This window comes from Carettochelys insculpta, chromosome 1, assembly GCF_033958435.1.
Source record: "Carettochelys insculpta isolate YL-2023 chromosome 1, ASM3395843v1, whole genome shotgun sequence".
NCBI classification, from domain to species: Eukaryota; Metazoa; Chordata; order Testudines; family Carettochelyidae; genus Carettochelys; species Carettochelys insculpta.
The window spans coordinates 349,498,104-349,523,780 of record NC_134137.1 but is presented as its reverse complement, the minus strand read 5'-3'; the positions used below and the strand labels follow the sequence as shown (position 1 = coordinate 349,523,780).

The following is a 25,677-nucleotide window of genomic DNA, read 5'->3' as shown; positions in this document are numbered from 1 at the left end:
CCCCTCTGTCACCAGCCCCTTATGCCTCAAAATCTTCAGGGGGTTTAGCTGACAGAGGCACATCCATGCAGCTTGTTTACTTCCGGTAGCACTCTGTGCTGACAGCCAGATCTCACATGGCTATGCTAAGTAGCCCTATAATTGTGCTAATGAGCAGCCATTTGCTCATGCAAGACTGCTCATTAGCATGGAGCTGCTGGTAGTAGAGCTCCATTTAGACGTTCCTTAAAGGTTTACTGGCAAAGTTTTAAAGAATGCCCAGCCTCTGAACTGGCAGAATTCATTGCTCAAATACCTTGAACCAGAATTTATTAACCTAGTAGCAGTCTCTTCTGAAATGGAGAGAGAATATTTTCTTGATTTCATTCATTTCAGTGAGGAGTTATTCAAAGTTCAGAAACCAGTTGATGGTTGTAAAAAAAAAAAAAGTTTACTTTGTTTTGATTCCTCTCCCAATCATGACAAAAATAAGGTGTAATAAGTTCTTCCACTTGTAAAATCTTGAAGGATATGTTCATGAGACATAATAGGATCAATATACTAACTGCAGATAATCAATTAACCTTTGCTTAATCAGTTTTAAATGCAGAATGTTTCGATGCACTTGACTTATGTATCCACACTTAGGCCGTGGCCACACTTGGCCAAAATTTTGAAATGGCCATGCTAAGGGCCAAATTGGAGAATACTAATGAGGCACTGAAATGAATATTCAGCACCTCATCAGCATGCTGCCAGCCACAGCACTTCAAAAGTTCCGTGTTTTGCTCGTGCGTGGTTCGGCTGCATGGGGTTTCTTTTTGAAAGGACCCGCAGACTTCGAAATCCCCTTATTTCTATCAGCTGATATTCATTTCAGCGCCTCATTAGTATTCTCCGATTTGGTCATTAACATGGCCACTTCGAAATTTTGGCCAAGTGAGGCCACAGCCTTATAGTAACTGTAATTAATGAAAAACGACTTTTAAAACCTGTTTGCTTGGCTGTGTAAATTAAATTCTAACTTCTATCCACATGCAGCTAATAAAAAACCAAGAATTAATAAATGTGATTGTTAAAATCTGAATATGTTGTAAGCTGTATAATGGCTTAAGTAAATGATCAGATACCATGTACTGTCCTCTTAGCAATAAGTATCCCATTTATTAAGAAAATTGTTTAATAGCAAATGAACATGTTATCTGTTTGCAAAATACGTCATCCACTTCTCTTGTAACAAGATTAGGTAATACAGTTGAGCTAGTATTCGTGTTAACTTTGCTGTTTTCTGCTGGAAGACTGTTACAGCAAAATACAATATGTCCTACAACTTCTTAGCACATGTAGGCTACGTCTACACTAGCACACTACTTTGAAGTAGCCTATTTCGACGTAAGAACATCGAAATAGGCTACTTCGATGCGTATCGTCTACACGTGCTCTAGGGCTGGTGCCTTCGACGTTCAGCGTCGAAATAGTGACAGGGAACATCGAAAGGAGCTGCCCCGGAAGGAAATGCGGAACGTCCACACACACAAATGCTCCCCGTCGAAATAAGGGGCCAGCAAAGCCCCAAGCTGCTCTCTTAAAGGGCCCCTCTCAGACACACACTGCCTGCACAGCACGAGATCCACAGAGCCGACAACCGGTTGCAGACCCTGTGCATGCAGCATGGACCTGCAGCAGCAGCAGCCAGAAATGCGGCGACCATAGAGCCCCGCAGGGGCTGGACAGAGCGTCTCTCAACGCCTCGGGTGATGGCCGTGAGGGAGGACCCCACTATTTTGATGTAGCAGGACACAGATCGTCCACACGCCCTTCTTCGACACTCTTCCAATCTTCAGATAGGAATAACGATTTCGACGTCTAGCTGCCTAATGTCGATTTCAGCATCGAAATAGCTCATGGTACATGTAGACGCGGCACGTACTATTTCGACGTCGTGCCAGCTAGCTACTTCGAAGTAGCCGGCTAGTGTAGATGCACCCGTAATGGACAATTTTTTATTACCTAGAGCAGTTGTTCCCAACCAGGGTCTGCAAGGGTATGGCAGTATATCTGTTGGGGGGAAAACACGATAAATAAAAATGATCACAGAAAATAAGTTTTAAATCAATTACAAAGTGGCAATCAATTATTATTTTAAAATTAAATTAATTTTTAATTAATTAAATTAAATTAAATTTTAAATTAAATATTTTCCAATAGTGTTATTCATTCATCATCATCAACAACCATGGGCTCAGCACCTGTTAGTGTCCAATGCCTCTGTCACTATTTCAGTCCATCTTACCCTGTCCAGTGCAGAGTGGCTTTGGTGCAGAGCTAGTCTACAGAAACAATCTGTTATATCATGTACTCATTCTCTGTGGGGTCTGCCTCTCTTATTTGAACCATCCATTATGTCAAATACCAGGGTCTTGATTCTTTGTTGTTCATTCATTCTGCAGATATGCCCAAATAACTGTAACTTCTGTTGTAAGAGACAAGTAGCCATGTTTGTCTGTACTCCAACAAAACAAAGCAGCAGAAATGTAGCACTTTAAAGACTAACAAAATGATCCAGAATAGGTTGTAGGTTTTTAAGGATGCATTTCAGGGATTTGGGTTGGGGCTACAGGTGATGACAGGTGGTGTCTGTTGTTGATCTTCAGAGACAGAAGGCTATAAGACCTGTACCATGGGCCCTTTCTGCCCTGACTGCATAGAGTTTGTCAGCTCTAGCCCTTCCTTGTACTGGGACCACCTTCTGTAAATCTTCCTCTGATCTTCCCCCCCGATCATGCATCTGATGAAGCGGGTCTTTGCTCTCAAAAGCTTGTGCTCCAAAATATCTGTTAGTCTATAAGTTGCCACGGGACTTCTTGTTGTTTTTGAAGATACAGACTAATACTGCTACGTCTTTAAGACCTGTACCAAGCATTTATAAAACTGAATTACCCACCAGGAGAGATGAAAAAACAAATTAACAGGGCCAAACGAATACCCAGAAACCAACTACTTCAAGGTAGGCCCTTGCAGTGCATCATTAAATATCTACAACCTATTCTGGATCAGGATGCTACACTCCAGAAGGCTCTAGGTGACAAAGCCAGTCCTTTCCTATAGATGGCCTCCTAACCTGAGAGAGATTCTCAATACTAATCCTGGAACTTTTCCTTGCAACAAGCCCCGCTGTCAACTTTGTCCACATCTTTATTCTGGGGATACCATCATTGGACCTAACCATGTTAGTTACAAGATCAAAGGCACATCTTGTGCGCTTCCAGCAGCATTATATACACTATCATGTGCCAACAATGCCCTGACACTTTGTACATTGGACAGACTGGGCAAAACCTTCTCCAAAGAATAAATGGACACAGAGCACACATCAAGAAACTCAATACACATAAGCTGGTCAGTGAACATTTCAATGTAGCGGGCCATTATGTTAAAGACCTGAGAGCTTGTGTCCTGGAACACCAAGAATTTAACAGATTACATTGAGAGATTTGTGATTTAGAGTACATATTCAAATTCAACGCATTAACATATGGTATGAACCGAGACATCAACTACCTCACGAATTATAAGGACTGCTTCCCTTCCTTTGATACTCGTAATTATCTCAGACAGGATGATTAACGCCTCCCCCCACCTCTCACCCCTTCCTTCAACCCTATTTGATTTGTCAGTTTTTATTGCAATTTTTTCTTTTTTGGTCCTCTGTGCTTGTAAATGTCAGTCTGTGTTGGAAATGAAATTGATCTGATGAAGTGGGTCTGTCCCACAAAAGCTCATCACTGAATAAATCAGTTTTAGTCTTTAAAGTGCTACATTTCTGCTGCTTCGTTTTGTAGCTTCTGTTGTATACCCTTGTGTAGTAGGTCTTCTTTTGGCTGTATCTTCCTATATAGTTCCTCGCTGGTGACATTCTGCATCCATCCTATTCTCAGGATCTTTACATAACTCCTTTTGAATACCAGTATCCTTCTCTTTGAATAACAAGCTCAATTGCAAGGCATTCCTTCTAATGCAGAGATAAGAGGCCAATGTGGCTGCATAAGGAGTTCTTTAGCTATCTAAAAACCTGGTAGGATGCCTACAGGAAATCTAAGGAGGGGCATGTCACCAAGGAACTATAACTGAGAATGTGTATGTAGGGGTAAAATCCAGAAAGCTAAGGAAAAGAATGAACTAAAGTGGGCAAAAACGTTTTTTAGAAAATTTTTGAAATACTGGGCGCGTTTCATAGCTGTGAAGTAGCTCTGCAGTGTAAACATAGCCTTAAGGTATAATTTTCAGCATAGTTACATTTTTTCTTATAATTTATATGAAAACATTTTCCAGTGATTATAGCTGTTGATGAAAGACAAGCTTCCAGTAAAGATGGTATAAGGTACTTTTTGTAGGTAAACACCACAAAACAATGTGTTAGGTGTGCAGGTCCATCCGTAATCTGGCATGATTTTAATTAGCCAGAAGGCCACTTATCATGGGTGTGGCCAAGTTTCCCACAGTCCCATAAAGTTTATTTACAGCCATCAGTCAGTCCTGACTCTTCATTCTGTGCTGTTATTTAGCTGTAATTTACCCCTAAATATCTTCTTTGAGCCCAATAAGCAGTGGAAATGTTGGTAAGGCTCCAACATTGACCTCCCATGTTCTGGCAAATTCTGTTGTTTGGCACTGGTCAGGTCCTGAGGGTTCTGGACTAGAGAGGTTCAACCTGTAATGAGTTTCAGGTTTGATAAAGGATTTCCTCCTAGAAAACAGTGGATTCTTTTGCCATTTGGCATCAATGGGCCTCTGTCTTATAGACGCGTTGTCAGAGTACTTTAAAAGTATGAATCATTCCTGTATGTTATAAAGAAATAACTGAGCTGCTTTTGAAACTTTTGCATGGGATACAAAAGAACATTTTATAACTGAATATTTAACTTGGGGATCATGCCCTCCTGCTTGTCATGCTCGCCAACTCCCTCTGTTGGTCAGCTCCGGCCTCCGTGGGGGGTTGGGGAGCTGTGCCGTCAGCCCCGGCCTTCCTGGGGTCTCTCCTGCACGGCTCTGGTCTGTCTGCCACTCAAGAAGGCTTGGAGGAGGTTGCTGTAGGCAGCTTCGGTGGGGCAATAAGCTGTACAGCTTCTGGCCGTTGGTAAGAGGATGAGCTTGGAGCAGCCACTGCCAGAAAGCCATGTGGAGCGAAAGGAGCCTCTTGGAGATGAACTCCATCTGCTGCTACTGACTCCCCCAGCCCTGGAAGCGGTTTCCCTGCCAGCAGCTGCAACTTGAGATTTGCTCGGAGCTCCACCTTCCCTCCCCAGCAGGAGTGATGGGAGGGCCTTCTCAGAGCTGAGCTCCATCTGCTGCTACTGATGGGAGCCCACGTCCTGCTGCCTGGCTGGGGATGGTGGAGATGGGCAGGAGAGACCAGGGCTGGTGGCAGGGGGAGATGGAGAGAGGGCCCCAGGGATGGGAGGGTGGGGTGGAGGCACGTGGCCAGCTTCCACCTTCCTGCCACCTCCCCTCCCTGCTTCGACTCCCCTTGTGGCTGGGGGGTGGTGCATACTGCCGTGATAATGTTATTCTTTTGCTCTGGAGCAAAGTATTTTTATATATAAAGAGAAATAAATTGTTCTTAAATATTTAATTTGTTTTAAAATTAAAACTTCTTCACTAATTTGCTGAATTACTTGAATATATTTGTATTCCATTATACTGGATTTTATTTTGTATAAACTATTTCATTTCCTTCAGAAGTACTTGTGTTCTCACTTGAGCTCTGAAGCTACGTTTACACTAGCTTGGAAGACTGGGCCGCTCAGTCGATCCTCCAGAGTTCAATTTGGCACATCTAGTAGGGACACACAAAACTGACTTCTCGGGGTTGGAGTTGACCCCTCTACTACTTGTGAGATGCAAGGAATAGAGGAAGTCAATGGGAGAAACTCTCCTGTTAGCATGTTCAGTAGGGACAGCCAAGTAATCTGAGCGCAGAAAGGTTGGTTCTAGCTATGCAATTGCTGTAGCTAGAATTGTGTATTTCGAGTTGACTTAATTTGCATAGTGTAGATCTAGCCAGAGTAGGTACAGATGACTCAGCTGTGGACTATGAATAAAAGGTCGTATTTTCTTTACATATAATGGGTACTAAAAATATGTGCATCTGACAAGTGTTTAATACCTCGGATACTCGAAGAGCTTAAACACAGAACTAATCTGAAGGCTTTTTACATTGCATATGATATTTTAATTAGCCAGCTTGCAAGACAGAAATTCGTCTCTTTCCAAAAATGAAGTATCCTCACCTGTCTCTTGCTAAGTACATGTGTTCCTTTTGTGGTTTCATCTTTTGTAGGCTGATGCTGCTTCTGTTCATAGCCAGGCTTTCTTTGATTTTTCACATTCATCAGTATTTCCAGTACTTAGTTTATGCAGCCATTGCTGGTAAAGATGGCAATAAATCACTGCCAAAAGATGCAAGATCCTGGAGATTTTGTCCTGCAGCATCATCTTTTGGGCACTATTCACATCCCTTTAAACAGAAAAAAATGGCCTTGCTGGTTTTCTTTTTTTTTTTTTTTTTTTTTGACGTTCTTGCGTGAAGACTGCAAATCTTCTTCCTTCAGGATTATATCTCGACGCAAAAATATTCACAAATACAAGAGAGAGGATTTGTGTAGAATGGCAGCTTAGTGCTCAGAAAAAAATCTTTCTGTGGGGATTCTAGGCATGTAGCTGTGGCACTGTATCTCTGCTGCTGTGACACCATAATGTAGACATACAGTAGAGCAATGGAACTAACTCCTGCACTAATTGCACAGTAGCTTAGTCAGCAGAAGGATTCTGTGCCTGCACTGAGTTTTTAGGACAGCATGGCTGTGGCACTCAGGAATGTGGATTTTTCGCAGTGCCAAGAGCTATAGCTATGTTAACCTAAGTTTTAAGTGTAGACCAGGACTTAGATTGTTGCTTGTTTACATACTTGTAATATTGTTTGTTTTTAACTGGCCATAAGTCAAATTAAAGGGAAATGCACCCTCTGCCAGCAGGAGGGAAGTAAGATGATCGTCATGTTGCAGTAAATCTAGTCTTTCCGGGCAAGCGCACTGAACACTGGTCACATGTAAGGCAGATGCGGTGTGTCTGATCAGCTGCTATTGATTCTTTTCAGTATTTCTAATGCTAAATAAGACAGTTGCTGAGTAGTTGATTCATTATAGAGTTGGCTTCAAATCCTAACACAGTTTTTCACACAGCTTTTTGTTTACTGTCTTTGAGGTAAAATTGTGTATTTAAATGACACTGCAGGAAGAAGCTTCTTTCTGAGTTATCGATGTGTTTTGCTTTTCATTCTTTTTCATAGGCTGGTCCAGGGACCATCATTATGGCATCAGGAATCCAGGATTTTAACAGAACAGAGTCTGATAGATTAAATGAGATCAAAGGTCATTTGGAAATCGCCTTACTGGAAAAACACTTTTTACGTAAGTAATGAAGAATGCCCTTGAAACAAGAAAGCTTATTGAAACATGGATTGATGAGAAAATGGAAAACCTGCTTGGTAGTGCCTGAGGTTTTTTGATGTATGCTGTCTGTCGTTGAGTTTAGATGGAAATAACACATATCAGCGGGGGTCTTTAGAAAAGTGGTAACTTTTTCTCCCTTTTTAAAAGCGCAATCCCCAGCCAGCCCTGGTGCCTGGACTCCTCCCTGACATCCCAACCACCTTCCAACACCCTCCCCAGAGCACTTTATTGTACACTTAGATTTCTTCCAGGTACTGCCATATTGCAAACTTCCCTACCGCACAAGGTGGGAGGAAGTTGTAATGCAACAGTGCCTGTAAGAAATTTTGTTACTTTTTTCATTTTATATTGTTAAATAGCAGGGGAGATACTTTCCATTTCCACAGAGATGCAGACTAAATGTAGTGTTTGTGCTGATCTTTACAGTTGTAAAGAATGATTGAGGAGCTATATATATATAATATTATATATATTTTACTTTTAAGACTGTGTAGATTGATATAATATACAACTTTCAGCTCAGGTTCCTCATCTTGTTCATTTTGTTTCTGTTTATCAAGTTAGTGATTAATGTAAATTATGGCTTTATTTTTTCTTAGGAGGTATAAGCTTACTGATTACTTTCCTGTTGAGAGTCCAGGTCAGGAGATTAGTTCATGACATCCAAGTTGTGTAGATCAGTTTGTATCCACTGGTCGTAAGAAAGCCCTTGTCATTTTGTTAAACCCTTGATGAAGCTGCAGTGACAAGCTCTTGTTCTGAGGTTGGGTCACAGCCAATTGGAGAATACAGAAGGGGACAAGATAGTAAACTGTAGTGGTTGTAAAGAAGAACTCAACATATGCTTTTATCTTAAAATATGTTTCTGGCCTGATTGGAATAATCTGGCTGCTAATCTCCTGTACCAGACCACAGTTTACTTTTCAGATATGGTTCCTTTCTCTTTTCCATTCTCTGCCTTCCTTGCAGGTGCTCCTTAGAGTAAACAAATGCTAAGTGTTCTTTATAAATTATGGTATCAGTCCAAGTTAATCATGAGTGTCCCATAATATTACCAGTGTTTGGTTGTCTCCAGAAGGATGAATAGAAGAACATGATGCAAATGTAAAGTCTGTTTACTGTATCCTTAGAGTATAGGTTTCAGAATTCAGGATCAGAATTGGACTATCAAAAGTAAAATACAGAAAATCATATAGGGAGACTTGTCATGCAGCTGTCTGCAAAATACATCTTGCATAAAGATGGAATTTCATATTTTGAAAAGTAAGGTACATAGATGCTCTCTTCACCAGTCTTTTTGGGATTTGTTAAGTTATTTGTATGTAAACAAGTGGTCTGTCATTACATCTCATTCCTCTTTTGCCCAATGAAGTCTACAAGGAACTAGTTAGGTAAAACTGACAAAGGAGGATGATTTGCGGGATAGTTCATGAATAAACAAAGGGCAGCCCCATGAAACAATCAATTAATGTGTCAACTGTTACCCTTTGCAGAGCTGTCCTGTCCATAGGATGAGGTGGGGCAGCCACTCCATGCCCTGTTCTTTTGGGTTCCCATGACAGCTGCCCCGATCATTGTATGAGCGAGGGGAGGGGGTTACCGGACACAACAGCGGTAGCAGCAGCAGCGTGTTGCCTCCCTCCCTCACCTCATGGTGTGTGTAGCAGTCTGCTCTTCTCCACCATGTCCGGCCCCACTGAGCCGCACTCCTTTCTGACTGCTGGAAGTGGCTTCTGCTACCCTCCGCCTTCAGGGGAGCAGAGCACTGCAGGTGGGGTGGGAGCAGCGGAGTGGAGCAGGCTGCTGCTCATGGCATGTGGTTAGTTTTGAGGGGGAGCGAGGGAAGGTGACTCCATGCTGTGGCCGCCTGCCCCCTCTTCCTGCACCCTGCCCCAGGTAATCCCTAGCCAGGCTGGTCAGGAATGGGGTAAGAGTATAGGGTGGGTTGGGGCAGGGACTTGAGCATGGTGAGGGTTGTCCTGGGCTCCAAGCCTGGGGCACTGGAGATGAGGGGGGGTGGTTACCCTAGGCCTCACCCTCTCTTGGGATGGCTCTGACCCTTAGGACTCTTTTTTCCTTCTCTTCGTTACTTTTCTTCTTTCAGAGTGTAAGCTGGCGTATTATGGGTACTACTGCGGGCTGAATGATCATTCTGGTTGAACATACAGAAATTTATAGGGCTGTATTTTTCATGCTGATTTACATTCCAAAGGGCTCAGTGGAGGATGCACATATGACGCAAAGGTAGCAGAATGTTGACCTATTTCTTTTTACTTTTCCATGGAGATGTACGTTATTGTCAATCTTGAAGTCACAAATGTTGTGCTGACTTACATAACAGATCCAACAGAAAGAATCTGTGTTGTGAGAGAGAAATATCTTAGAACAGCATTACAGTTATCAGAGTGCAGCAGTCCATTTTTTGATAATGGGATGTATATATGACTTTTTCTTCTAGTTAACACCAGTAAGGAGCTCTTTCAAAATTTTTGTTTCCTGTCTGATTCTAGATTTAAAAAAAAAACAAAAACAAAAAACCCAAAACCACCAGGCTTAATGGCAAATTAAGTTTTTTGGTTTTCTTATGTGTATTTTTTCTGTTTTTTATTTGTGATCTAAGGTTAAGACTATTGCAGACACTTATTTATTTTGGAATATTAAAGGCAGAAAAGACCATGTGCGTAGAGAATGAAACAGTAGAGAGCATGGTGGAAGTCTGAGGTGTTGTTTACACTTATGTGCAAGGTTGAGCTACTTCAGCCATGTAAATAGCATAGCTGATGTTGACATACATACTGTGGCATGTTGTGTTCAGTAAGGGTGACGGAAGCTGCTCTCCAGTCGATGCCGGCTACTTTTCTTGTCTTGGTGGACAAAACACCAAGAATGGCACCATAATATGATATTAAATACTTCTGTGCTGTTTATATGCATTAGGAAGGAGTCAAAAGCAGCTTGGATTTAATGACTGCTTCCTTAATTCAAAACAAGTTTAAGGCAAATCATAATCTTTAGATTGAATTATTTAGTAATGGCATGGAACAAAAAAGCTTCACTTTTATTTCTCAAATTAACCCCAGTAAATAAGGTGGAGGTAGTACCTATTTATTTATCAAGGTTTGTAGGTAAGATACATAAAATAAAGCACAGAAATGTCCCTTTGGATAGTAAATGTTTTTAATCACAGCTGATGAACTTCAGTGACAGTTTTTGGTGTAAAGGGCACAATATAGCCATTTAGCTCATCAAAGCTGCATGTATGCAAAACAACAAAGAGATGAAAAGCAAATAGTGTGTGCCCATTTATAATTGTTCTTGCTTAGGTTAGCAAATGTTTTGGAATTAAACATGGAGCCTTAAAGTGTTAAGAGATTTAATAAAAGCTGTGAAAATGTCTTTAAATTATTATCATGACCTAATAACATTTTGTTGTAAGAACATTAGCCAGGCAGCAGCTGAGCTGCGGGCAAAATTTTCTCCTTTTTTATATAGGCTCTTTTTGGTAGACAAGGGAAGTATTGGATACTATGTCTTTCAATTCTTGATTCAAAAATTAACTGGGGATTAAAAGGATAGAAACTGTCCTATGGCTGAAAAGACTAAACAAAGGAAAGCTAGCAACGTATCAAATTGGGTGGATAGTCCTAGAGGGGTACTATAAGGATTGGTGAGCAGACTGCTCTAAACTTATGAAATAACATGATCTTAAAGGTTAAGTAAATGACACGTCAATGAGATTTGCAGTTGATTGTAAAGCTGGAATTGTGTATACTCGTAAAGTTAGAAGGCAACCATACAGAAGGATGAAGAGATCATAAATGTGGAGAATACATAAGAAACTGAGATTTTTTTTAAATGGAGAGATGAAATGAGAGATGTGTCAAATAATTGTATTCTGTGGGGAAGAAACTTGGCAATCAGTAATAGTGAAAAGAAACCAAAGCGGGGGCAAATTCACCATATGTTTAAACAGGTTCAAGAAAACCCAGTTTTGGGTTGCATGTGCAGATATATTACCTAAAACAATGGGAGGTTAACTGTCTTGCTCAACACAGCTTTAGTCTGGCACTGCTAGGAATATTGTGCCCACTTGTGTGATCCACACTAAAAGAACAACAAACTGAAGAAAGTTAAATGATGATATATCAAAAGTATTAGTAAACTGATGTAGTTAAATTACAAGAAAACCTTAAGAGTGAAAGAAGTAGAACTTGGCGAAGCAGTGATTTGGCAGAGACATGGTCTACAAATAATTTGTGTGTGTGCAGAGTGAGAGTGTAGAGCAGGAGTCAGCAACCTTTCTGAGTTTTTTGCTGAAATTTGACCTTTTGACCTCCTACATATGGTCCAAGTGCCGGTGATACTTTTTAAAGCCACTGAGAGATAATAAAAAGATGATAAAGTCACTTACAGCAGCTTCATTCTTAAATATATTAAAATGTAGGACTTCAAAGTTTTGGTGGTGGTTGGTAGCATTAGCTGGTCTTTTGTTAATCCACAGGCAGAATGGCTTTGAGAAAGCTCCAGCTGCAAGGGGGAGGAAGGGTGGGGCTGAGCTCCTGCCTTGTGTGCTTATAAAAATTGGCTTACGTGCCACCCTTGGGACCTCTACCAGGGGTTGCTGGCCTCTGGTATGGAGAAGTAGTTTGTGGTATGCAAGACTGTAGGTAGTCAGAGAAGCAGGAAATTGAGAGACAGATAAACTTTAGGCTGAATATAGCAACATTTGTAAACAATAAAGGGCAGTGAGCTGCTTTATTTTGTTCTTTTTGCTTTTAAAAGCCTTATTTCATTTATTGTGACACTATTTTAGTATAATTATTTCAACAGATTGGCTTATTACTCAGTCTCCCATCAAGTGTCCAGACATCATCTTTAACTCTGTTATACTGATTATCATGAATATCGAGCTCAGAAAATAAGTTATGTTTTTAGGTGCTTCATTTTGTTGTAATTTTCTATCCCCCTACCTCACAGAATTAAAATCTCCCACAGCGTGGCTTTGGGCATGATTTGAGTAAGTGTCTGACTTCTGGCTAGAATGGATAGATTTAAATTGTAGAGTTTGTGTGTTGCGTTTGTACTTATTTTCCTAAAGGAAGTTTCATTCTCATTTGTTGGTAACCATTACAAAGTTCCGATTTGTGGACATTTTAAGTAATTATTTTGCTTAATTTACATTTATTTTGAATTTTTAAAATTATATTAGAAAATGATGACTGGTGTATTATTTATTCGATGATTAGGTCTGTGCTTGTGACTTACGACATGCTGTACCAGTGAGATTGTGGTTTTATAGATAAACTAAGTGACTTGCACAGAGGATCACAATTGGAAATGGAACTCTGGTCTTCTAACATCTGTTCTAATTCATAGGCAAAGCTCCTGCATAATAAGGGTCCAGATCATCCCGTTTTGGAGGTGATTCTGGGGGAGCAATTCTGCATGTCTCCTCCTGGAGCTCCTCTCAGTTCTTTCTGTGATGGGTTCAATTACACAGATTCCTTTGTGACTGTCGCTTGATGTGCTGAAATACCACTGAATCAACCTTCCCACCTTCCTTGGCACCCCCTTTACTCTCTTGCTGGTTCTCGGTCTTCGTCCAACGCTGACACAGAGATGGGGGTCACAGCCCTATGCAGAGTAATACAGACACTGAGATCAGAGCAGCACTGGGAAAGCCCAGGTACAGGGACTTGCCACAGCCCCTATGGGACCTGAAACTCTTAAAGTTTCAGGTTTAATGGAAAAAAAGACAAAAAAAACCAAAAACGTTAACAGCAACAGAAGATGTTGTAGTTCCCGCAGTTCTAAGTGGATTAGCAAGTTGACATGATATATCTGCTCTGGCTTCAGTCGGTCAGGCTGGCGAACCTTATAATCCACCTTGCCAACAACTTCTATCACCTCATACCCTGCCACCTGGCGAGTTTACTCTCAGCTGCTGGCACCAGCACCATCACCCGGTCTCCCACCTGGAATTTCTGGGGTGTCGCTTGCTGGCTGTAGTGGGCTTGCTGGTCTTTCTGCGCCTTCTCTAAGTGTTCCCACGCTGTTGGGGTGACTCTGGCGAGTCGGTCTCTCATCTTCAGCACATGGTCAATGATGTTCCGCCCCGGGTTGGACTGTTCCTCCCAGGCCTCTTTGGCAAGGTCCGGAATTCCCTGGGGGTTACACCCACACAAGAGCTCAAACAGGGAAAACCTGGTATAAGGGAGATCCCTCAAGCTTCTAGCAAACATGAGAAATGGCAGCAGCATGTCCCAGTCCTTGCCATCCTGGCTCACAACTTTTGTTATCATACTCTTCAGAGTTCTGTTAAATCGCTTGATGAGGCTGTCAGTCTGGGGATGATAGACTGATGTCCTCAGGGTGCGTATCGGGAGCAGGGTACATAAGTCCTTCATGAGCTTGGACACAAAGGGGGTCCCCTGATCAGTTAGTATTTCCTTGGGTATCCCCACCCTAGAGAGAATCTGGATCAGCTCCTTCGCTATTGTTTTGGACAGGGTATTGGGCAGGGGCACAGCCTCCGGATACCTGGTGGCACAGTCCACAACAACTAGGATGCTCTGGTGCCCCTGCTCAGACTTCTCTAGTGGCCCAATTACGTCCATGGCAATCCTCTCAAAGAGGACCTTGATGATTGGTAAGGGCACCAACGGGGTCTGCAGGTGCAGTCGGGGCCCATGTAACTGGCGTTCTGGACAAGAAGCACAATATTTCTGGACTTCCATATAGATCCCTGGCCAAAAGAATCTCTGTAGTATGCGGTCTAGGGTCTTGTCCACCCCCAGATGCCCCACAAACAAGTGGCTGTGGGCCAGCTCCATTACCTCCCTGTGGTGCTTCTGAGGTACCAAAAGCTGCTCTACCTCTTGGTCCTGTATCCAGGCTACTCTGTACAACAATTCCCCCTTAATTACATAATAAGGGCCCATACCTTTGCTCCTTCCCCTCACGGGGTCCCATTAACCATGAATACCTTCTTACGGACATTCTGGAGCAGTGCGTCATTGGCCTGATCCTGCCCAAACGTTTCCCAAGGGAGACCCACAGGTTCAGGGTCGTCCACCTTGTCGCCTTCCCCTGATGAGCTAGAGCCTGCCACTGGCTCACCTGCTTCCCTGCTTTCTCCCCTAGTAGTTGGACAGGTTTGCCCGCCTGCCAGTACCTGCTTCAGATTGTGGCCCAATATCCTGGTCCCCAGCCTCTTGGCTGCCCTTCTCTCCTGTTTCGTCTTATGGGCCTTCCCAGGCACCAAGAATAGGTCCTGGGAAAATTCACAAAAGATTGGGTCCGGCCTATCCCCTTCGGCCCCATCACGCTGTAGTAGGTTATTGAACCCGTGAAAGTCCCATCCTATGACCACAGGATAGGGGAGCTTGGGAACCACTCCTGCAGTTACGTTTGTGATGCTACCTTGGACCTCTGGCTTTACCGGGATGGCCAAATAATTAACGTCCCCAAGAACACAAGAGATCCCTGTGCGTTTGGCCTGGGTCAGTTGGTCCGGTCCCACTAACATCCCTGATGCCAAAGTAACTGCACTCCCAGAGTCTACCAATGCAGTCGTTTCTGTCCTGTTCATCTTCACTGGGTAGGTGTACTGATGGGGGGGCTGTTGCAATGCCAGCAAAGTGAATCAGGGTGCAGGGGTCTTGCAGGCACCCTACGCCACGTTGCATGGGCTCCTCCTGATTGGGGCATTGTGCTGCTATGTGCCCCAGCTCCCTGGAGGCGTAACAGCTATACCCTGTGCAGGGCATCCACCTTCTCTTTGGGCTGCTGGGTCTGACTCTCAGGCCTTCCTTACCTTTGCCCCCAAGCTTCCTCACACCTTCAAGCTGTTCCCCTGCCCCCGTCTTCTCTGCCCCTGCCCATTCTGGGGCTTCAGGAACAGGGGCCCTGGGAACGAGGTCGGGCTCCTTGCTCTGCCACACCCTTTCCCTGGGGGGTCGAAACAGTTCCCTGGCCATCAAGCGTCTCTCCATGGGCTACCACCTCATCGAAGGTAGCAGGGTCATTCCGCCCAACCCGCTCCTGTAGGTCGGGTGGCAGTGCTCTGGTATATCTGTCCAGGATGACTACCTCAACGACCTTCTCCGCACTGTGGGCCTCCGGCCGCAACTACATCCGTGCCAGGTGGATTAGGTCAGACAATTGGTTTCGGGAGGGGTTTGTCCTTCCGGTACTTCCACTCATGAAACCTTTGTGCCCTCACCGCTGCTGTGACACCCGCCTGTGCTAGGATTTCTGCCTTCAGCTGGGGGTAGTCGGAAGCCGCTTCTTCCGCCAAGCCAAAATATGCCTTCTGGGCTTCCCCATTCAAAACGTGGGGCTAAAATACTGGCCCACTGAGCCTTGGGCCAGCCCTCCTGTACAGTGGTTCTCTCAAAGGCCAACAGGTAGGCCTCAACGTCACCATCCCCAGTCATCTTCTGTAGGTAACAGCTGGCATGTACCAACCGGGTCCTGTCCAGATTTGGCATCTGGAGATCCAGGGCCTCCACCTGCTCCATGACCTCCTGCAGGGTAGCACAGTCCTGGGCAGCCTGACTCACCAGCAGATGGTTCATCTCCTGCTGGACCTGGGTAGCCTCCTGCTGGGCAGTCATGGCCTTCAGGAGTGCCTTTATCATGTCCTCCTTGGGTACTTCTTTATGAGGGGCCCAGATAGTTGGCTTTAGGGTCGCTGTGAAACCTCACAGCAGTTATATCCCAGCTTGACACCACGTGTGACAAAATCAGTCCTATTCCTGGGCCTCTAGCTTCTGTTCACTCCATTAGGACCACTTAAGGGTCCTGTTGCCCTCGCTGGGGTGAGGGGTGGCCTGGCAGTGGGAGGAGCTGACTCCCTTAGCCCTTGGCTCAGCAGCTGTCCTTCCAGGGCCACTTCCCCAGACAATTCCCCCTGGTACCTTCTCCAGGCTATTGCAGTCATGGGTCCTCACTCTTGATCTGTAGAAGCTCCCGCTCTCCCTCTGTGATCTCTGGTGTTCCTGCTGCTCTCCTCTACTCCTCTCAAACCTGTTCTCTCTTGCTGCTCCTGTCTCCTTGCGTCTCTCTGCTCACCTCTCACTCTCCCTGCCCTTCCCACTGTGAAGGGGTTTAAAGGCTTCTTATTAGCACAGTCACTGGGGCAGGCTGACTTTAATTAGGCTGAGCCATCTCCCACCCAGCTGCCTGTTATTGCCCTGCAGGCCCTTCTGCTTGTTTGGGCTCCCTCTGAGGGGGCCTTCACCCTGGCCCTGCCACAACACCCAGCCAAAGTATGATGTTGCAAAAGGCTAAAATCTGAGCGATTGTGAGGAAAAGGGATTTTAGTCAATATTTTAGTGTCTCATCCTCACCCGTGGCATGGTGGGGGAGAAAGGGTTGTTTTCCTTAAACACCTCCCTGTCCCTGAGTGCTCCCAAGACCTCAGTTTCTTCCAGCAAATCTAGGAAGGCTAGTTGTAGCTTTCTTGATATTTCTAAGGTAAAAATCAATTAGGTAAACTTCTCTTTGAGGAGAACTGCTCAGGGCTCTTTTATGCACCAGATGCCACACAGAGGAACTTGAATTCAATCAACAAAGAATGCTTTTCATGCCACTTTCCTCACACTGAATAAATAAACCACTTGCGGAAATTAAACACAACTATTCTAATGTACCATTAATACTACAAATACTACAAATTTAAATATAAGAACGAGGTGTTAAAGTTTTCATAATGGCACTGTTTAACTACACTCTGAATCAACACAAGTGGGACGTTCTCGTGTATTCAAACCATCAAATTGTACTTGTAGTAAGTCTCTTATTGCTTTGAGTCTATCTGCTCACCTCCTTTACCTGCAGCCTGAACACTGTTTGTTCCATTCAATTGTAGCTCCAGTTATCTCTAAGATCTTGGGACAGTGACTGTTTTTCCTGTATGTTTTATGGCACTTAACAGTATGATCTTGAAAGTGGCCTTTGGGTGCTGTAGTAATGGAGTATACTGGACATTGGAGGCATCATACTAATAAGTTTAGATGAAGAAATTTACAAGTGGAATAGGTCAGATGTTTTCTTAAAACCAGTGAAACGCCATGTCCCCCCCTCCCCCCCGCAAAATCAGTGGTTGATTTGAATCCTAAATCAGAATACTCTGAAAGCTGTGCTTGAATATTCAACTTGGCCCTCGTGTATTAACACAGGATGTGAGTCTGTGCAGGACAGTGCAAAACTTCTAGCCTGGGAGAAAGGGGTGCTGTGTGGTTCAGATGGCTTTCTTCTTGCTGCTGTGAGAGCCAGAGGGATTCCCAGCACAATTTTGACAGCCCTGGATGATTTCCAAACTATGGCAGCCTGCCCATGCCTTGCAGTGCTGCCATCTGCTTACAGTCTCCTCAAATATACGTTCTATCGGCAAACCTCTGTCAGGCTTTTTCTTTTTTTTCTTTTTCTTTTTCCTAAGTGGCTGTCTTTGTCAGTTCCTGAACTGAGGAATTCTCCATTGGCTGGAAGTGAGGCTTACAGCCCTTTTCTGTTCCTGTTTCTGGGACAGGCTCCCTTTCATAACTTGTCAGATACTGTAATATAAACTGCAATCTCTTATGTGCTACGCTGTAACACAGGTTTATCCTACCTGCCTCTGCTATCATGGCATGTCCAATTTTCTTCAGTTAAATTAAACTTGGTATTTTTCAGCTCTTTCCTATGGTCTGGTTGTTATACAGTGGGAGTAGTTTGCAAGCATTTGCCTTATTGCAATATCTTCCATCTGTTCTGTAGTTTTAAAATAGTATTAATAGATCAGCAGTCCTCAGAGAGCCTAAAAGTTCATTAAAATTCTACAGTGTATTTCCAAAATATAAATATATAAATCGGTTTGATGACACTTCCCAGCCTCCTGATGGAGGGCTTCCATTTCTGTGAAATAAGGGAAGGGCTGTGATATCAGACAACCTGTGGTGTGTTTTGTACTGGACCTTGATTTGACTGGGGAGTCACTGGAATTCCATTAATAATGGGGGTGCTGTAGTGTTGCAGGTGAAAACAGGAAAGCCTGGAGTGATGGAGAAGACCCCATGTTATGTGTTTATATCTCAGACTAAATTTTCATTCTGAAATGCATACATGTAACTGGGTGAAGCTTTATTTTAAAGCAGGCTTTTAAAAAAATGTTAGTTCAAAGATGATCCCATCTTCAGGGAGGTCTATTTTGTGATTTCTGGAGTGTGAACATGTATTCTCCCTTGTACGCCTAGCTGTGCAAGTTATTTTATGCAAATATTTATTCTCTTGATTAACTTCAGATGTGGCAATAATCTCCTTGAGTTAAATTGCTCTATGAATAAAGTCTGTTATGTTGGTACTTCTTCATGGAATTGGAGCTTGTGTGTACCATACAAATTTTTTGGCTGTCTAGGAAGTGAATGAAATTGAATCCTATTCCTTATATTTCATGTTTACCTTCAGTTACTCTACTATAGCTGCATTATGTGCACTGACTTTGAAGTGGAATTATCTAAAAATTGGATTTTCACAAAAGCTGCTTGTCAGCACTTCAATGAGCAGCATTTTAGGAAGTGTCACTTAGCTGCTACCTCACTGAACATGGCAAAAGTTCTGTGGTGGTGGTTGGAGAAATACTCATCCCTCGTTTAACTAGTACTTTGCTTACCAGTACTCACTAAAACAAGGGACATACATACCTACCTTTGCTCACAAAGCAAGTGAACTTCCCCCACTTATATGAGCCAGACCCTGAGTCCCTGGCCAGGGAGCAGGAAGAGCTTCAGCCCCACGGCTTTCTCTGCTCCAGCCATGGGGTCCCTGGCTGGGGGTGGGGAGACCCGCAGCCCTGTGGTTGGCTCTGCTCCAGCCGCAGGGTCCCTGGCTGCAGGGTGGGGAGACCTCCAGTCCCATGGCTGGAGCAGAGCCAGCCATGGGATCGCTGGCTGGTGGGAGGGGAGATCCGCAGACCCAGCCCAGCCCATCCCGCTCCCAATGCCCCGACCCGCAACTCCCCATGCACCCCCCGCCCCAGTCCGCTCCCAACACCCACCCTGCCCATCATGCAGCCGCCAGCCCGCTGCAGCCTAGAGGAAGGAGCCGCCACCTCCTCCACCGGAGCTGCCACCAGGTTTTAATCCTCCTTCCCGCTCATGGTCCCAAACTGCCCCCAGGCTTTAACCCTTCCTAATCCTGCCCCCCCCAAACCCAAGGTTCACTTACCTTTCAAAAACAGTGCCACATGCTGCCACTCCTTCTCCAAGTCAGGAGCCCTAGGAACCAATCAGAGACGTTAACGTGCGTTTAATGGTAATTTAGTGTCCCTCTCACAAGTTTTTGCCTATGAGCAGAAAATTGGGAACCAGTTGTGCTTGTGTAGTGAGGGATGAGTGTACACTTGTTCAAGATTCATTGTTCTATGTCAACTAGGAAGTCAGGTGATGATCTGTGTTCAAGAGCAGATATTACATTGTAGGCTTTACACAGGGCTAGGAAAAAATGCACCTGTTCACTTGCCAGTTGACAGAGAGTGGGCTTTTCAGAGAGCCCTGGCTTGTAATTAGAGCATTGTTTCCACACTGATAGATCCTGCTGAATGAATCACATTAGCCCTCTATGTAGGATCTTAGGCTTTGTATACACTTGCAGATTTTGTTGAGAGTAAGTGCCTTTTCCCAACAACTGCATGAGTTCACATTGCTCTGTAAGGTGCATTGGGAAAAATAGCCATTTTTATTGACAAAAAACTTCAATCTTTACAAGGGACTTTTCCCCTCCCCATGTTGTCAACAAAATGTAGGGTAGACACTGCAAGGCATTTAGTTCCTGATTCTGGTTTATATGTAGCTCTTTGTAAGATGTGGGTTTCCGTTTCAGATGGTAACATCCAGTATCCTCTAATGTTACAGTGCTTGGCAGTTCACTAAATTGAGTCTTGTTAAACACACCTGGTAATTGAAATTAAAATACATTGTCAGTAAAATTGTTCAATTAGGATTGTATCTTGAATGTAGGATGCTACTAATAGAGCAAAATAATCGCGAGACTTTCCTGGACGATATATTTAGTATAGCTTAGTTTTCAATTATTCAAGGAAGTAGTGATGAATCTGACTCTTGTTGCTTTGTGCCCTGAAAACTGACTTTTGATTAAAATGTATTAGAATTCATTTTTCAAACAGACTTGTGTGGTTTGACTTATTTGGCTGATGAATGGGTTGGAGGGAGAGGATCTTAGTGAAAAAGACTTTGTGTTCTTAATAATTCTGTTTTCATTGGAAAGCTCATTGAAGTAGTAATGGGGAAGCTGTTGCAGATATCAATATATTGGGAAATGTGACAATTTTATGTAGCATTCATCATATGCATAACACTTTGTTCTCTGATAGCTGCAGTGATTCATAACCAAGAAGAGAATGATGGAGAATGATGTGGGCAATATTTAGTCTTCTCTAAGTATACACACACACAGACATGGGCAAGATCCATATTTGGTCATCACTCATCTGGGTATCTCAATATAGATTTAAAGGGTAGCTTCATCATCCTTAAAACAAACATAAAAACCTTCCATAAAACCCAACAATTTTGGCCACAGCCAGAACGTTTCTGTCCCAATCAGAGGGTTTGACTCTGTGGACATCCTGGGACTAGAGCACCTATGGAAAAATAATACTGAGTGCTCAGCAACTACTGTCACCGCTGCAGGTCAGGTCCTTCACCTCACTCCCAGTGCCCTGATCTGTGTTCAGCAGTGTGCAGGAGGTGCTGGGAAGAGAGGCATGATGGGGGATGGAAAAGAAATGGGGTAGAGGCTTGGGGAAGGCATGAAACAAGGGCAGGGCTGGGGGCAGAGTGAGGTTTGAGCTCCCCTGCCAGGAATGTGGGAAGTTGGCACCTCTGTTCCTAGGTAGTTTATAGATTGACTTTTGGGTACCCAAAGCGTAACATACCACTTTGCTTTTGCATTGCTGCCTCACGTCTAGGTTTGAGTCAATGGGGGAAGACTTCCCCAAAGTGAGTTTTAATGAAGGATTTGGAGGAGGAAAGTGTTGTGGTGCTAAAACTGGTCTTCATGCTCGACAAAGTACATAGTAATGGGCCTCTATGATTTAAGGGAAAGGGATCTGTAAATGTAAAGGAAACTCTCAGGGTGCATCTTCATGTTGGTTCCTAGCCTCCTTCTTTGCAAGACTAGTGTTGTAATGATTTAATGATTGCTGTAGGATTTTTATGTGAAACTCAAAATGTGCTACAAACTCATCTTGGTAGTACCCTGCACATGATGGAGGATAGAAATTGGATAAGAAGGGAAGAGGGACAAGGAAACTGCTTCTTAAGCCTGCCATAAAATGCTAAGGTGAACAGGACCTGGGGAGGGAGAGGGTCAGTTCTAAGTATAGTGATCAAATTTGAAAGAAAGCATGAAGCTAAGAAATGGTAAAGAAGCAAAAGGAACAGCTAAGAGAGAAAATGAGGAGCCTAGAGTATTGGTTTGGGAAGACAGCTACTGCATGTAGCAGTAAATGGGGAGATGAAGGGAGTTTGTCTAACACTAAGACTGTGTCTACACTAGCCCCAAACTTCGAAATGGCCACGCAAATGGCCGTTTTGAAGTTTACTAATGAAGCGCTGAAATGCATATTCAGCGCCTCATTAGTATGCGGGCGACTGCGGCGCTTCGAAATTGATGCGGCTCGCCGCCATATGGCTCATCCCAACGGGGCTCCTTTTTGAAAGGACCCCGCTTACTTCGAAGGCCCCTTGTTCCCATGAGCAGATGGGAATAAGGGGACTTCGAAGTAGGCAGGGTCCTCTCGAAAAGGAGCCCCGTTGGGACGAGCCGCGTGGCGGTGAGCCGCATCAATTTCGAAGCGCCGCTGCTGCCCGCATGCTAATGAGGCACTGAATATGCATTTCAGCGCTTCATTAGTAAACTTCAAAATGGCCATTTGCGTGGCCATTTCGAAGTTTGGGGCTAGTGTAGACGTAGCCTATATGTGCAAGCAGCAAACTGGATCTTGTGTGATATGTTGCTGCAGAGGGAAATACTCCTATAGGCTCTTGTTCTTAACCTACTAGAAACATAGGAATGGCCATTCTGGATCAAATCAGTGGCCCATCTAGCCCAGTATCCTGTCTTGTGACAGTGGCTAGTGCCAGGTGCTCCAAAGGGAATGAACAGAACAGGTGATCATCAAGTGATCTATCTCCTGTCATCCATTGCAGCTTCTGGCCAACAGAGGCTGCGGCACCTCGGAATTTGGTGTTGCATCCCAGCCTGTTTTGGCTAATTGCTATTGAAAGTCCCAGTTTCATTAATTTCTTCAAATCTGGAAGTTGTTCCATACTTCTGTTCTTTTTTGTTGCCCTTTTCTGAAGCTTTTCCAATTTCAGATTTTTTTTTTTTTTTTATTTTGAGATGGGGCAACCAGATCTGCACAAAGTATTTAAGTTGTGGGTATGGCATGGACTTAGATGGAGTCAGTATGATATTTTCTCTCTTATTATCTATCCCTTACCTAATGATTCTCAGCATACTGTTAGCTTTGTCTGCCACTGCACGTTGATGGAATGTTTTCAGATAACTGACCTCAGTGGTTCCAAGCTCTTTCTTTCTTGAGTGGCAACAGCAAATTTAGACCCCATCATTTTAATGTATAATTTAGATTGTTTCCCACAAATGACCTTGCACTTATGAACATTGACTTCCATGTGCCATTTAGTTGTCCAGTCACCCAGTTTTTCAAGACCCATTTTTTAACTCATCACAGTCTGCTTTGGCTTTAAACATGCGAGTAATTTTGTATCATCTGCAAATATTGCAGATTATCTCACTGTGTAACCTTTTTTTCCAGTTCATTCATGAATATGTTGAACAGTACTTGTCCCAGAACTGGGCTATGAAAGACACCATTATTTACCTCTCTCCATTCTGAAAACTGGCCATTGATTATGGACACCACAGTGTGGTGATTCTGGCTCTGTAGCGACATGCAGCTCTTGTAGCCTCTAAATATGGTTCCTCCTAGAGCTGCATGTGGGGAGAGCCATCTGCCGTTCTGTGCACACGCCCCACTTGTTGGGGAGAAGTGCATGGCTGCAGTGGCAACTGCTCAGGTGGCTCTGGCCCTGGCTGCTCCAGTGGACACAGTGGGTCTGGCATCCCCAGTGGCCCCACCAGTAGTGTTTTTGGCCACTGTGACAGTCCTGACAGCTCCAGTGGCTCCAGCAGCCCTGGTGGGTCACCAGCATTGATTTAGAATCTGGGGGGTGGGCTTGGGGGGGAACCTGTTTTAAATATGGAAGGACAACAACCACAAGTGTGGCGATCTTTGAATTACTATTGTACAACACTGTTCTAACCAGTTTCCGATCCGTGAGAAGGAAGTTCATTTTGTGCCTGAGGGGAAAACACATATGAAAGCCTACAACTGACTCCCCTATTTAAGGAATTGTAAGCTTTCCTCCTTTTAGCAGAGGAAACCCTTTTGCCAGTGATAGAGTGGTGGTAAGAGATTAAAAAATCCAGTTTAGTGTCTCGTAGGCTTTCATATGTGTCTTTCCCCTCAGTCAGAAAATGAACTTCCCTCTGAATGGTTGACTAATTGGATACACGCCAGGAGATGCGAGGGAGTGGGATATTAATCTGTGTGGTTGACTTAAATGTAAATATGTTAGTTTGTAGTTTATTACTGATATTGGAGATACTGGCATTGATTGAGATCTGTACCAAAGTAGTAGGCACAAGCCTGGTAGTTAGCATGTTAAGAGCGCGACTGTGAACTTGGTCAGCTAGATGCTGACATTCTGCTTGCAATATTTTATGACAGATCCTTTTGGAAAACTATAAATAAAAGCTTTAGGGTAAAAAAGCTGGTGGTAAGTTCGTGTCAAAATCATGTTAGAGTGTCTGGCACTGCCAATGTTGCTGACTGGTCTAGTTTCCCAGTGTGTGACTGGGATTTAGTATGTTAATCTGTACCTATTATGCAACATGCTTGAACTTGAAATAGTGTTCAGGGAGTCATAGTGGATTTTCCATAATTAACACAGACATAGAGAACTATTTTTGTCTTAAGCTTACACTGGGAAACACCAGTGTTTAAGTATCTGTGACTAGAGGATGTATTTAAACTTTCCATTGTCACTTCTATTCAGTTCCTCATGCTCAAAGTCAATATAATATAGTGTCTGATAATATGCCACTTTGGTAAATGTAAGTCTTGCATTGTGGGCTGTACTCTAACACTGCACAAACTTACAGCTTGGAGTAGCTCAAAAATGTGAATGCCAACTCGGGCGGACTGTTCTCAATCCTGGTGGAAAGGTATAACAAGTGGGGTTCTGCAGAGGTCTGCATTGGGACCGGTTCTGTTCCATATCTTCATCAACAATTTAGATATTGGCATAGGCAGTACACTTATTAAGTTTGCAGATGATACCAAGCTAGGAGGGGTTGCAACAGCTTTGGAGGATAGGGTCAAAATTCAAAATAATCTGGACAAATTGGAGAAATGGTCTGAAGTAAACAGGTTAAAGTTTAATAAAGACAAATGCAAAGTGCTCCACTTAGGAAGGAACAATCAGTTTCACACATACAAATGGGAAGCGACTGTCTAGGAAGGAGTATGGCAGAAAGGGATCTAGGGGTTATAGTGGACCATAAGTTTGACCATGAGTCAACAGTATGATGCTATTACAAAAAAAGCAAACATGATTTTGGGATGCATTAACAGGTGTGTTGTGAACAAGACACAAGAAGTCATTCTTCCGCTCTACTCTGCACTGGTTAGGCCCCAATTGGAGTATTGTGTCCAGTTCTGGGTGCTGCATTTCAAGAAAGATGTGGAGAAATTGGAAAGGTCCAGAAACGAGCAACAAGAATGATCAAAAGTCTAGAGAACATGACTTATGAAGAAAGGCTGAAAGAATTGGGCTTGTTTAGTATTGGAAAAAAGAATATTAAGTGGGGACATGATAGCGGTTTTCAGGTATCTGAAAGGACGTCATGAGGAGGAGGGAGAAAACTTGTTCTTGGCTTCTGAGGATAGAAAAAGAAGCAATGGGCTTAAACTGCAGCAAGGGAGGTTTAGGTTGGACATTAGGAAAAAGTTCCTAACTGTCAGGGTGGTCAAACAGTGGAATAAATTGCCTAGGGAGATTGTGGAATCTCCATCTCTGGAGATATTTAAGAACAGGTT

General features: G+C 43.6%; 1 protein-coding gene across 3 annotated transcripts in view; it reads left to right on the top strand.

The window, feature by feature from the left end:
- The window catches only part of GRAMD4 (GRAM domain containing 4), a 130,533-nt gene that overhangs the window by 49,092 nt on the left and 55,764 nt on the right, over positions 1 to 25,677 (top strand). For all 3 annotated transcript variants that reach the window (XM_075015956.1, XM_075015965.1, XM_075015974.1), the window contains exon 3: positions 7,328 to 7,448. In XM_075015956.1, the coding sequence (XP_074872057.1) occupies positions 7,328 to 7,448 (121 nt within the window). The remainder of the gene's footprint in view (positions 1 to 7,327; positions 7,449 to 25,677) is intronic.